The sequence below is a fragment of the Chiloscyllium punctatum genome, chromosome 17, assembly GCF_047496795.1.
Source record: "Chiloscyllium punctatum isolate Juve2018m chromosome 17, sChiPun1.3, whole genome shotgun sequence".
Lineage (NCBI taxonomy): Eukaryota > Metazoa > Chordata > Chondrichthyes > Orectolobiformes > Hemiscylliidae > Chiloscyllium > Chiloscyllium punctatum.
Window position 1 is genome coordinate 42,222,237 of NC_092755.1, and position 14,165 is coordinate 42,236,401.

The window sequence follows — 14,165 nt, forward strand, 5'->3', positions numbered from 1 at the left end:
CCAACTGCAGTTTTATAGAGCTGCAACAAGATCTCACGACTCTTAGACTCAATCCCCCTGTTAATGAAAGCCAAAACACCATTATGCTTTCTTCACAACCCTGTCCACTTGGGTGGCCATTTTAAGGGATCTATGTACCTGCACACCAAGATCCCTCTGTTCCTCCACACTGCCAAGAATCCGATACTTAATCCCGTACTCAGCTTTCAAACTCGACCTTCCAAAATGCATCACCTCGCATTTATCCAGGTTGAACTCCATCTGCTACCTCTCAGCCCACCTCTGCATCCTGTCAATGTCCCGCTTCAGCCTACAACAAGCCTCTATACTGTCAAAGACACCTCCAACCTTTGTGTCGTCTGCAAACTTGCTGACCCATCCTTCAATCCCCTCATCCAAGTCATTAATAAAAATTACAAACAGTAGAGGCCCAAGGACTAAGCCCTGTGGAACACCACTCACCACTGACTTCCAGGCAGAATATTTTCCTTCTACTACCACTCGCTGTCTTCTGTTGGCCAGCCAATTCTGTATCCAGACAGCTGTATCCCATTCCTCCTGACCTTCTAAATGAGCCTACCAGGGGGAACCTTATCAAATGTAGTTTTGCACCCACAGTGCAATAAAAAATGTGGAACTTGAACTGCAAGAAGCAGTTGAGACAAACAAGAGATTTGTTCTTACCTAGCTTCTTCTTAAAACACAGCGAAATAATAGAATAGAAAGATGCATTTATCAGGTTAGATGAACAGAGATAGGGGATGATTCATGTGGAGGATAAACCAGAAGAGACTTAAGTTTTCTATGTTTCAAGTTTGGTGCAAAAACATCACTTTCTTGCAATAAAAGCTGACATAATGACTGTTACCCTATTTGCTTGGTGCAGCTTCATGCAAACTTTGTGGTTTGTGCCTAAGTGTAACAAAAGCTTTCTGTATAGCAACAACTGCTCGACTCTCAATTTCAAAAAATATCCTGCTCCTTCCTGCTAAAGTGGATGATTTCACACTTCCACACACAATTTGTCCAAACAGCCTTCATCTTTGTTCTGTCAGTAAACCTGAATACTGTATATTGCACCTAATCCCTTCACCTAAATTACATTACATTATTTACAGTGTGGAAACAAGCCCTTCGGTCCAACAAGTCCACACCGACCCACCGAAGCATATACCACCCAGACCCATACTCCTACATTTACCCCTTCACCTAACACTACGGGCAATTTAACATGGCAAATTCACCTAACCTGCACATTTTTTGGACTGTGGGAGGAAACCGGAGCACCCAGACACAGGGAGAATGTGCAAACTCCACACAGTCAGTCGCCTGAGGCGGGAAATGAACCCGAGTCCCTGGCGCTGTGAGGCAACAGTGCTAACCACTGTGCCACAGTGCCGCCCACAAATGATATGAACCAATGATATAGCTTATAAACAGCTTAGGGATATGCACTGATCCTTGTTTCCATCACTAGTTACAGTCTGTCAACTTGAAAATTGACCAAATTATACTAAGCTTTTTTTCCCGTGTCTTCACGTGATGCTGCAATCTCACAAGCCCAAGTTTTGTGTTATAATGTCCCACATGGCACCTTATCAATTGCTTTTGAAAACTCAAATATACCGCATTCACTGGTTGCCCCTTTCTAGTTGGATCTTCTAAAAAAGTATTAAACATGATTTCCCCTTCATGAAACCATGTGATGATTTTCTAAAACTTCCTTTAAACTAAATCCCAATAACAGGCTTTAGCATTTTCCTGAAGATGGAGAGCAGGCTAGTCAGCCTACAGTTACATTTCCTTGCCCTCCTTCCTTGAACAACAGGGTTGTATCTTTCACCTTCCAAAAATCTGGGGAGTTTTATCAGATCAAAACAGAGGCATCCATGATATCTACATTCACCTCCTTTTGAACCCAAGCAATAGGACATCAGCTCCAGGGAATCTCGATCTAGGGTGAGAGTTACAGTAATGTCTCTGGTATTACTACATTGTTACCATTAATTGGTTTAAATTTCTGATTGTCATCAGATTTTTGGTTCCTACAATTCCTACAATGTGACTTTCCATCACAGAAGCCAAAGGTAAATAAGTGATATCACTACCACCTCAGGATTAGAAAATTTTCAAAATGATGATTTCTGTAGGAACTTTGTATACTATTAGTTGTGGCTCTGTATAGGGGGGAAAAAAAGTCTAACAGGAAAAGGACTTGCCTCACGAGGAATAGCAGCAGCACAAAAAGAAGAGGGAACCACTTCCAGAACAGTAACCAACACAGATCGCCACACAGATCTTTGCTGAATCAGCTTGCAAAGTGAACAGCAGCGATTCGCGTACCAGACATCCTGAATAGAATATTGCATCTGCACCAGGGATCAATTCCCTTCCACGTCTTGAAAGGTATTGTCTCCCCCAAAACAACAGTGAACAGCCATCACCACTCACCCCTACCCTAACAGGAAACTGGTAATGGGGAAATGATACATTCCTGATGGTTAAAACTTTTTCTGCTTTCATGCACATTGTACACTTTCATTCTTGTTTTCTCTTTCAGCCTTCTCATGGTTACCAAACTACAGGAACTTTAGCCTCTCACAGCTTGTCTTGACACAAGCCGAGAGTGTGATGTTGATAGAATACCCTATCCTCTTACAATATATCATGCACACATTTCATTTCAGTAGTGAGCAAAAGCAGGAACATCCTCCCTATCTCCCAAGCCAAAGAACAAAGAAAGATGAGCTCATCCTGGGTGTAGGGCTGAGGCTGAAACCTCCTTTGCATGGATGATTACAAGCTCACCTCTATGCATCAATTTAACAAAGCAGCTTAGTAAGGACTGTTCCCTTATAAACAGTTGAGAATGTCAAGTTCCCAATCATTCTTACCCCAGGAGTAAAGCCTGGACTTCAACAGCATGAGTAGTTTAGTTCACAACAGTCATTGCAGGAGTTGCATTTATTTGAGAGACTCAGATTTCAACAGAAGTAGTTTGCAATAGCAATACTGTAGAAGCATGAACTGAACCCAAGGGAATCAACACTAGGGCTTTGCTAGAAAAATGCTGGAATGTGGGTCAAGAATATGTAGGGAGAGTCAGACTGTCAACAAGGCATTCATCCCAAGGACTATCACAATAGAGCCTGATCCTCTCCTTACTCAATGGGCAGGTGTGACAGGGGCTGGCTCATTTTACCCTTACAAAACTGGAGGAGGAGTGAGGTCAGTTTGAGTGCCCCCAGTGCAATCCCAGTTTAGATCAGAGACTGGAAAGTCACAAGGAACCTTCTGGCCTCCAAATTGTACATACTGCCATTACGAGGTCTCACAACGAATAGCAATAGAGATATCAGGAAAGAGTCCTTCATTATTGTTCACTTTCAACAGGACTAAGCAGCTGCACAGAAAACCTTGCCCCATCTTTCTCTTTTACCTGCTGACTACTCGACAAATCTGACCCTGGACCCATAGACAGCAGTGGTTCAAAAAGAAAGCTCCAGATAAGGGATGGGCAATAAATGTTGATGCTGTCAGTGAAGCCCACAACCAGTGGACAAATAAAACAAAATGCCAGGATATCTATGCATTGCTGTCATGACAATCACAACAATTACAGGCCTGAATCAGGTAACCAGTCAATCATTTCAAAGGCACAATTTTATTGTATCTCACTGAAGTCTGAAATTAAATACTGCTTACCACCAGCTCGACTCTTCTTATCTGCAAAAACACAACACATCAGAAGATTATAAAGAGGAAATATGCCCTTCAGCATTTTCAACACAGCAGAGTTAAATGTGCAAGATACTACACTGCATCCACTTTAACACAAAAAGGTTTCAACATCTGGATAGGAATAATGTTATCAAGGATAGTTAGCATGGTTTTGTGAAGGGCAGATTATGCCTCACAAACCTTATTGAATTCTTTGGGAAGGTGACTAAGGAGGTGGATGAGGGTAAAGCAGTAGATGTGGTGTATGTGGATTTTAGTAAGGCGTTTGATAAGTTCCCCATGGTAGGCTACTGCAAAAAATACGGAGGTATGGCATTGAGGGTGAGTTGGAGGTTTGGATTAGGAATTGGCTGGCTGAAAGAAGACAGAGGGTAGTAGTTGATGGTAAAGGTTCATCTTGGAGTGCCGTTACTAGCGGTGTTCCGCAAGGATCTGTTTTGGGACCAGTGCTGTTTGTCATTTTTATAAATGACCTGGAGAAGGGGCTAGAAGGTCGGGTGAGCAAGTTTGCGGATGATACGAAAGTCGGTGGAGTTGTTGACAGTGAGGAAGGATGTGGCAGGTTACAGCGGGGTATAGATAAGCTGCACAGCTGGGCAGAAAGGTGGCAAATGAAGTTCAATGTAGGTAAGTGTGAAGTGATTCACTTTGGTAAGAGTAACAAGAAGATGGGGTACTGGGCTAATGGTCGGATACTTGGTAGTGTGGATGAGCAGAGGGATCTTGGTGTCCATGTACACAGATCTCTGAAAGCTGCCACCCAGGTAAATAGTGCGGTGAAGAAGGCATATGGCATACTGGCTTTTATTGGTAGAGGAATTGAGTTCCGGAGTCCTGAGGTCATGTTGCAGTTGTATAAGACTCTGGTGCGGCCGCATCTGGAGTATTGCGTGCAGTTTTGGTCGCCATACTATAGGAAGGATGTGGAGGCACTGGAACGGGTGCAGAGGAGGTTTACCAGGATGTTACCTGGTATGGTAGGAAGATCGTATGAGGCAAGGCTGAAGCACTTGGGGCTTTTTCATTGGAGAAAAGGAGGTTTAGGGGTGACTTGATAGAGGCGTACAAGATGATTAGGGGTTTAGATAGGGTTGACCGTGAGAACCTTTTTCCACGTATGGAGTCAGCTATTACGAGGGGGCATAGCTTTAAATTAAGGGGTGGTAGGTACAGGGCAGATTTTAGGGGTAGATTCTTTACTCAGCGAGTCGTGAGTTCATGGAATGCCATGCCAGTAGCAGTGGTGGACTCTCCCTCTTTATGGGCATTTAAAAGGCATATGGAGGATAGTGGGCTAGTGTAGGTTAGGTGGGCTTGGATTGGCGCAACATCGAGGGCCAAAGGGCCTGTACTGCGCTGTATTGTTCTATGTTCTATGCTCTATGTTCAACCCATATATTTTTAGAATCTGTCTTCCCTAACTCAGCCTGGGTCTAGAGACAAGTGCCTTGATCTAGAAAAACATTAGAAGTATTGGTGGCTACAGGTCCACTGGGCATGGTAGCAGTAATTCGTGCACGATTTTTATAGATTGGGCACTGGCTCTCAAATTAACGGCGGTAACAGCAACGTGACACACCCACAGTTTAAAACTAAGGTAAGCAAACTGTCCCGAAAAATAAAACTAAGGTAAGACTGGCTTACAGTGCATGTGTGTTAAATGTAGTGAATCAAATTCAAGACTGATATCTGTGATGCTGGGGACCTCAGGAGGTGGAGGAAATGGATCATCCACTCAGACAGCTTACACTGAAGAGTGGTGAAAATTTTTAGTATTGATGTGTTGGGCTCTCGCACCTTTGAGGGCAAAGATAGTTGAGGAGTCTCCACTCCTTGTGTGCGTCTATCACTATTCACCATGGAGATGTGGCAGGACTGCAGAGCTTAGATCTTAGGTTGTCGAATCGTTTAGTTCTGACTATTACATGCTGCTTCTGCTGTTTGGTATACAAATATCCTTGTGCTGCAGCTTCACCACACTGACACCCTTTTTTTAAAAAGGGTATGCTTGATGCTGCTCTTGCCCTGATCACCTCCATTATTCATTGTACATGGTTGCTGGCAGTGGGAGTGTGGAGGATGTGCTGTACTATAAGTTGACAGATTGTGACTGAATACAATGATGCTACTGATGGCCCAGTCTCTCACAAGGGCCTAGTTTGGTTTTAAGCCTATCTTGTTTAGCATGGCAGTAGCTCCATCCAACATGAAGGATAGTCTCAATGTGAAGATCGGATTACATCTCCACAAGCACCAGATACTGTTATGGACGGATGTATTTCTGACAGGCAGATTGGTGAGAGAGGGTTGAGCAAATTTTTCCCTCACTACTTGCCACAGACCTAGTCTAACAGCAATGTCCTTCAGGGCTCAGTCAACAGTGGCGATGCCAAGCCACTCTTGGTAATGGACATCAAAGCCAGTCAGCTACGTTATATTTTGACCTCTTGCTACCCTTGGTGTTTCTTCCAATTAGTGTTCAACATGAAGAAATACTGATTCGTTAGTTGTGATGGATTTAAAGTCAAAAATTAGGTTATAGTCCAACAGGTTTATTTTAAAGTACTGGCTTTCGGAGCACTGCTCCTTCATCAGGTAGCTGTGGAACAGGATATGACACAGAATAGACTGCAAAAGATTACAGTGTTATGCAACTGATATCATATGTTGAACAAACCTAGATTGCTGTTAAGTCTTTCACCTTTTAGAATGGGCTACAGGTTTTGGTTCATTATTATGTAAACCTCAGAACTTCTTTCAAGTCACATTTTCAGGATAACTTAAGGTTTTATAAAAAAAAGTAATATCTCAGCTCAGACAATGCATTAAAGGTGTGAGGTTAGAGTCTGTCTGTATCCCAATCTTGAGTCAGACTGGTTCTATTTCCAACGTAGGAATTTATAAAATGTTACATGGATTGACTGCATGCAGATTGTGTGCTTTTTCAACATAATACAATGTATCTGCAATTACAACTCCACAAATGCAAAGTCACCCCAAACACTTATACGTGTGCCTGCGTGCATGTGAGGGGGGTGGGGAGAAAGAGAGAGAGAGAGAGAGAGAGCAAGCACACGCACACGCATGTGGGAGACAGTGAGTGTGCGCACATGTGAATGATAGAGTGAGAGTGTGTACATTTGCCTGTGTGCATCCTTGGTAGTGTGTATGAATATGACGGAGTATAAGCTTGTGAGGGGGTGTATGCTTGGGCGGTCTGAGAGAGACCGTGTATATGAGAGAATGTCTGCGTATGAGAGTATGTAAGTGTGCATGCGTGTGTGTAAGAGAGAGACTGTATACTGTAGTGGGGTCATCTGTAGTGTGACACAAACCCAAGGTTCCAGTTGAAGCTATCCTCATAGGTACCAAACTTGGCTTTCAGCCTCTGCTCGGCCACTCTGCATTGTTGCGTATCCTGAAGTCTGCCTTGGAGGACTTTGGAAATAGAACCAGTCTTACTCAAGACTGGGATACACACAGACTCTAACCTCACATCTTTAATACATTGTCTGAGCTGAGATATCACCTTTTTTCAAAATAAAACCCAAGTTATCTCAAGAATGTGACTGAAAAGTAGTTCTGGCTTTTACATATTAATAAACCAAAACCTGCAACCCATTCTAAAAGATAAGAGACTAGGCTTGTTCAATATTTCGTATCAGTTGCATGACACTGTAATCTTTTGCTATAATTTCTGTGTCTTATGATCTTGATCTACAGCTACCTGATGAAGGAGCAGCGCTCCGAAAGCTAGTGCTTCCAAATAAACCTGTTGGACTATAACCTGGTGTTGTGGTATGTTTAATTTTGTCCACCCCAGTCCAATACCGGCATCTCCACATCATCAACTTAAAGTCGTAAGACTTAATGGAATCTACACAACTCCACAGTACACTCTCCCAAATGTATGTCATTGTTCGATGATTTCTGGTGGGTCTGTACTGCTCGTGGGACAAGACATAACCAGGGATGATGATGGTGGGATTTGGTGGTGTTTGGATGATTCATCGAGCATGACGATCTCAGACTGTGACTTGTCCGTAGGGCAGCTCTCCCAATTTTAACACAAGCCCCTGAATGTTTGTGAGGAGGAATTTGCAGTTTGCCTTTTCCCTGCCAATGCTTAGCTTAATGCTGGATAGTCTGCTGTTTTATTTTGAATGGACATTTCTGAGATGAGTTGCTTGCTTGGTCAATTCAGAGGGAGATGAGGGTCTGCAATCACATGTAGACCAGAACATGGTAAAGATGGTAAATCTTATTCTCTCGAGAACATTAGTGAAGTCGATGGCTTCATGATCATCAATATTGAAATCGCTTTTTAATGTAGCTGTAACTAGCTATATCGAAATATTCCCAGCTGCCATGGTTGGATTTTGAACTCCTGCCTCTGGTACAATAATGCCAGCCTCTGGATTTCAAGTAAAGCACATTACCACTAAGCTAACATTCCACAGTCTTGGATGTGGATGTAGGTTTGCTCACTGGGCTGGAAGGATAATTCAGCAAGCAAACCTACACCCAGAACCTCAACCTGAGCTACAAATCTTCTCAAAACTCGCTAATTCCACAGTCTTCTCAACCATTTCAATCTTTCCCAAGTTGACATGGACAGATTCTCTCAGTTCCTTGTCAATCTCCCTCTCTTGCTCCCTCAATCTTTCCATAAACTCTGTCTTTCCTTCACTGACCCCAGACTGAAACCAGTAGTCCCTCGCTCCCTCATTGAACCCTGCAGACTCTCTCCTTCACTGACTCTCGCAATCTCTCCCTCCCTCAATGATCCCCACAGTATCTCAAACCCTCTGACACCCGTGATCACTTTCTCACTCTACCTGACCACCAGCTTTTCTTTCTTTCTCACACGCACACTCTCTCTGACCCTTGTAATTTCTCTCACTCGCCCTCTTTGACACCCACAGTCAATCTCTTTATCACGTGTTCCCTTAGCCTGCAGTCTCTCTCTTCTCATCATTGACCCCTGTAGTCTGTCTCTCCTTCCATCACCCACCTCCTCTCTCATCCCCTGGCCCCTTCCAACAGTCTTTCCATCACTGATGCCTGCAGTCTCTCCCACACAAATCCCTCCCTCACTGACACGCGGCATCTCCCCCTCCCGCGCTGACCCGCACCGCCCCACCCTCCCTCACCGACCCGCACCGCCCCACCCTCCCTCACCGACCCGCACCGCCCCACCCTCCCTCACTGACCCGCACCGTCTTTCTCTTCCTAACTGACTCGCACCGCCCCACCCTCCTTCACTGACCCATACCGCCCCACCCTCCTTCACTGACCTGCACCGCCCCACCCTCCCTCACCGACCCGCACCGCCCCGCCCTCCCTCACCGACCCGCACCGCCCCACCCTCCTTCACTGACCCGCACCGCCCCGCCCTCCAACACTGACCCCCACACCGTCCCGTCCTCCAACACTGACCTGCACCATCTTTCCCTTCTTAACTGACCCGCACCGTCTCACCCTCCCTCACCTACCCCCGCTGTCTCTCGCTCCCTCTGCTGCCATAAAGGAAGGATAGTGCTACTGCAGCTCGGATAAGTAAGTTTGTGATATTTGGATCGTCTGAAATGCTCAAGAGGCTGATATCATTCACTATTCACAAATCTCCAGGTTGAGACTGCTAAGGGAGTCGAGACAGATGAGAACAGTAGGTTGAACCACAATCTTTCAACTTCCCTTCAGTTTGAGGAGAGTACAGGATTGGAGAGTTACTTCACGGACCAAAATATAGGAGAATGGTGAACCTGCTAGGTATCGCCCCCCTCACGGCTGGAAAGAACTATTTACCCAGTTGACACAGAGAAAATTTGTTCTTATTTGGAGAGCAAGCATCATTTGGGACTGCAAACACTGAAAATTTTGTTCAACTAATCAGATTGTGTTGCTAACAGAGAAGGCTGATGAAAGTAGTGCACTTATTGTATATAGAGACTTTCAAAGGGCATTTGATAAAGTATCTTCTGTTTCCTGAGTAAGTCGAATATTTAAGCATAAGGTCTTAAAGAGGTAGAGACAACTTTGGTACATAATTAGCTGTGGGATAGGAGTCAGTGAGCTGTGAACTGATGTTCTACTGTCCAGCAAAATGTATGTGTTGATATTAGAGCCATAGCTGATCATGTTATATATAAAATCACTTACATTTGGATAAAGGGAATGTGGCTTGAATAATCACTTGCAAAAGATAGTAGATGTAGCCAAGTAAAGGGCATACAAAACTCATTGGTGTATTGAGTGAAAGCACATCTGGCCTGTGAAGAACAAAAGGATTCAGAGACACTGAATCGTATATTAAAATTGTTGTATTGAAATTATATTACTCTTGGAAGGCATAATTTGTGTTATTAGATTAATAATTGGAAGATTGCAAGTTCCAAATCTACCCTGACATTTGAGAGTTTAAATTTGGTTTTAAAACAACCTGAAAATAAAAATTTGGTTTTACTGGAAGTGACCATGAAGATGCAACTTCAACAAATCTCCAAAACTGAAGTAATTGACAGTACTTACGAATGTCTCTAAAATGCAGAATAAGCCTTGCCACCAAACTAAGATACTCCTCCTGTTGGAACAGGGAACAGAACAAAATCTGATCATATGCCACTGTCATGATAAAATACAACAGTTTAACTGATAAAAATAGATAAAGATCACTAGGAATGATTAAGTATGACACTGTAAGAGGAACTTTATTCTGCCTTCTTGAATCACCGCAGTCCACTTGCTGTGGGTTGACCCACAATGCCGGTAGGGAGGGAATTCCAGGATTTTGTATCTAACCCTTCACTCTGCTGTCCTGGGAGTGCTTGATTTGGATGGTACCAGCTTTACTTTCAATTTTAAAAAGCAGGAACTCTATTCAAATCCAACTTCATGCTGGCCCTGTCCAGGGAGTGTATGGTGAGGACAGTGTAGAGGGAGAATTACTCTGCATCTAATTTCTGCTACCCCTGTCATGGGGTTGTTTCATGGGTCAGCGTTCAGGAAGCTTTACTTTCAGTTTAAAGAAGTAGGAAGAACTTAAACAGAATGATGCCAGAAGGAAAGTTTGTTCCTTTGAGCACCAATCAAGTTTGGCATATTTCAGAGCTTTCTCCCTTACCCTTGTCTTTGCTTTCAGGAAGACGTGGTTTTCCATATCTTTGCTGGACTTCGTGATTGGAGTACCTGCTGCCCGCATGGCTTCGTCTCTGGAAAGAAAAACAGCCATCAGAGGTAACAGGCTATTACAAAGACTTTGTGTAAAAATGGTAAAACTGTAAAATGGGGGAAAGCATTGTGTAATCCCTTGAAAAGATGGTGTTCTGTTTGGTGCTTATGAGTGAAAATGAATGTTGGAACTGCAGGTACACAGATTGAACTATTTTATATCCAACAGCCAAGCAGCATTTTACTACGACAACAAGTCTTTTCAAATTTAGCCTATCAATTTAAACAAAGCACTTAGAGATTGAAAGTCAATTAAATTTAAACCTGACGGTGTCGACAACCTTAAGCATATCCGTTGTAAAGAAATTAGTATGTCAGCACTGGTATAAAGATGGGGGCAATTGGTCGGACAAGGGAGAGCCAACTGCCATCTGAAGAGATAAGAATATTCCAGTTTTCAGTAAAAAAAAAGCAACATCTATTCATAAAGGTACATGGCACTGAGATAATAGCCTTGACACCAGAAAATGACTAAGGCGGCATTTTGGACAGTGGAATACGACAGAAGATGATACAGAAATTTCAGGAAGACAAACACTGTGTGAACTTTGAAAGACTTAAGTTTTAATTTATTATTTGCTTATTATTTGGATTTATATAAGTGAGACCAGCATTATTGGAACAGCATACTATTAGAATCTTGTTTTATTCAGGAGTACGTAGTTAGAGAGGGATTCACTGATTTTCTTAGTCAGGTCCAAATTGTGATGGTCTGGAGTTCGGTTAGACAGGGATTGTCTGGTTAGTTAGTAATCTGCTAATTTGTTCACTGAGTTAGACAAAAAAATAGTTATTTGTTAATTATACACTGGGTGTAAGGATGCCATCTCATTTAACCACTCCTTTATAGCAGACTGGGGGGTAAAAGATAGCACTTTCACACTTCTTGATCAGATTATGAGACGAGAATACCTTCTCAGGGTGTTTGGGTTTTAATTACCAGAGGGATGTCGACCTCCGCTCCGTAGCAAGGCTTCTAGTAGTAATCGAGAAGAATACACCCAGACTGCTGTGGGAGGCAAGGTAGGAAATTGCAGGGGCTCTGAAACAAATTATTAATCCCTCTCTCGCCACAAGGTGGGAGACAGGGTGATCGAGGGGAGGGGACAGAGGAGCAGTGAAGGGAGGGAGACAGGTTGATCAAGGGGAGGGGACAGAGGAGCAGTGAAGGGGAAGGAGCATGGAGTGGATAGGGATGAGAGGAGGGAGTTGGGGGAAGGGGCGTGGAAGAAGGGAACAAGGGGTGGAGTTGAGGGGAAGGGGTCTCATGGAATTGGGAGCGTCGTGGGGAGGGGAACAGTCATGGGGAGGTGGCGGATGACGGGTGGCTGGTGTGGAGAGTGTCGTTGGAGTGGTCGAGGGCAAGGGACTGGCTAGCGGAAGAGGGTCGGGGGTGGGGGGGGGGGAAGAGGGTCGGGGGTGGGGGGGGGGAAGAGGGTCGGGGGTGGGGGGGGGGGAAGAGGGTCGGGGGTGGGGGGGGGGGAAGAGGGTCGGGGGTGGGGGGGGGGAAAGAGGGTCGGGGGTGGGGGGGGGGAAAGAGGGTCGGGGGTGGGGGGGGGGAAAGAGGGTCGGGGGTGGGGGGGGGGAAGAGGGTCGGGGGTGGGGGGGGGGAAAGAGGGTCGGGGGTGGGGGTGGGGGAAGAGGGTCGGGGGTGGGGGTGGGGGAAGAGGGTCGGGGGTGGGGGGGGGGGAAGAGGGTCGGGGGTGGGGGGGGGGGAAGAGGGTCGGGGGTGGGGGGGGGGGAAGAGGGTCGGGGGTGGGGGGGGGGGAAGAGGGTCGGGGGTGGGGGGGGGGAAGAGGGTCGGGGGTGGGGGGGGGGGGAAGAGGGTCGGGGGTGGGGGGGGGGGAAGAGGGTCGGGGGTGGGGGGGGGGGAAGAGGGTCGGGGGTGGGGGGGGGGGAAGAGGGTCGGGGGTGGGGGGGGGGGAAGAGGGTCGGGGGTGGGGGGGGGAAAGAGGGTCGGGGGTGGGGGGGGGAAAGAGGGTCGGGGGTGGGGGGGGGAAAGAGGGTCGGGGGTGGGGGGGGGAAAGAGGGTCGGGGGTGGGGGGGGGGAAAGAGGGTCGGGGGTGGGGGGGGGAAAGAGGGTCGGGGGTGGGGGTAAGGGAGGGCCGGGGGTGGGGGGGTAAGGGAGGGCCGGGGGTGGGGGGGAAGGGAGGGCCGGGGGGGGGGGGAAGAGAGGGCCGGGGGGGGGGGGGGGGGGGGGGGGGGGGAAGAGAGGGCCGGGGGGGGGGGGAAGAGAGGGCCGGGGGGGGGGGGGGCGGGGGGGAGAGAGGGCCGGGGGGGGGGGGGGGGGGGGGGGGAGAGAGAGGGCCGGGGGGGGGAGAGAGGGCCGGGGGGGGGGGGGGGGGGCGGGAGGGGGAGGGGGGGGGGCGGGAGGGGGAGGGGGGGGGGCGGGGGGGGGGGGAGGGGGAGGGAGGGGGAGGGGGAGGGAGGGGGAGGGAGAGGGAGAGGGAGAGGGAGAGGGAGAGGGAGAGGGAGAGGGAGAGGGAGAGGGTGGGGGAGGGGGAGGGGGAGGGGGAGGGGGAGGGGGGGGGAGGGGGGGGGAGGGGGAGGGGGGGGAGGGGGGGGAGGGGGGGGGGAGGGGGAGGGGGGGGAGGAGGGGGGGGGGGGGGGAGGGGGAGGGGGGGGGAGGGGGGGGGGGAGGGGGAGGGGGGGAGGGGGAGTGGTGTAAACGCGGTCTCCTCTCCTGCTCCTCAGACGCTGTACTCCCCCCCCCCCCCGAGGGTGAATGTTCTGGGGGAGGGGGAGGTGACTATAATTTAAACGTTAACTGTTTTCTCTCCACACGTGCTGACAGACCTGCTGAGTTTTTCCAGCAATTCTTTTATATTATTTTAAGTGTCAGTGTCTCCCGCCTCTCATTCAGGAAGCTGCCGCCCCCGCGCGATGCTGTCAGCCGGCTCGGGGCCTCAGGAAAGCCCGAGGTCGGTCCTGGGGCCCTTTCCCTTTCCCAGTCACACCACGTTACCGAGACCCGGGCTCGGCTCTCCCAGTCCGGCCTGGCACCGCTCGCCCTTCCCCAATACACTACTCACATCTGGGCCACCACTTTCTGCCGAAACGCGGGGCTCCGCCAGTCGCTATCGCTCACATTCACATCCATCGTGTGGCCTGGCCCGAGTCACCCAACAACGAACCAGGAGCAACCCGACAGAGGTCCTCCCACCGCCAGGGGAGCTGTGTCCTCCGACAGCGGT

General features: G+C 47.8%; 1 protein-coding gene across 4 annotated transcripts in view; it reads right to left on the minus strand.

Annotated features, from left to right (window-relative positions):
* Positions 1-14,165, minus strand: part of med15 (mediator complex subunit 15) — a 159,164-nt gene extending 144,999 nt beyond the window's left edge. For all 4 annotated transcript variants that reach the window (XM_072587003.1, XM_072587001.1, XM_072587002.1 and 1 more), the window contains exons 1-4: positions 14,004-14,165; positions 10,865-10,952; positions 10,273-10,324; positions 3,706-3,726 (exon numbers count right to left, since the gene is read on the minus strand). In XM_072587003.1, the coding sequence (XP_072443104.1) occupies positions 3,706-3,726; positions 10,273-10,324; positions 10,865-10,952; positions 14,004-14,071 (229 nt within the window). In that variant the 5' untranslated portion in view covers positions 14,072-14,165. The remainder of the gene's footprint in view (positions 1-3,705; positions 3,727-10,272; positions 10,325-10,864; positions 10,953-14,003) is intronic.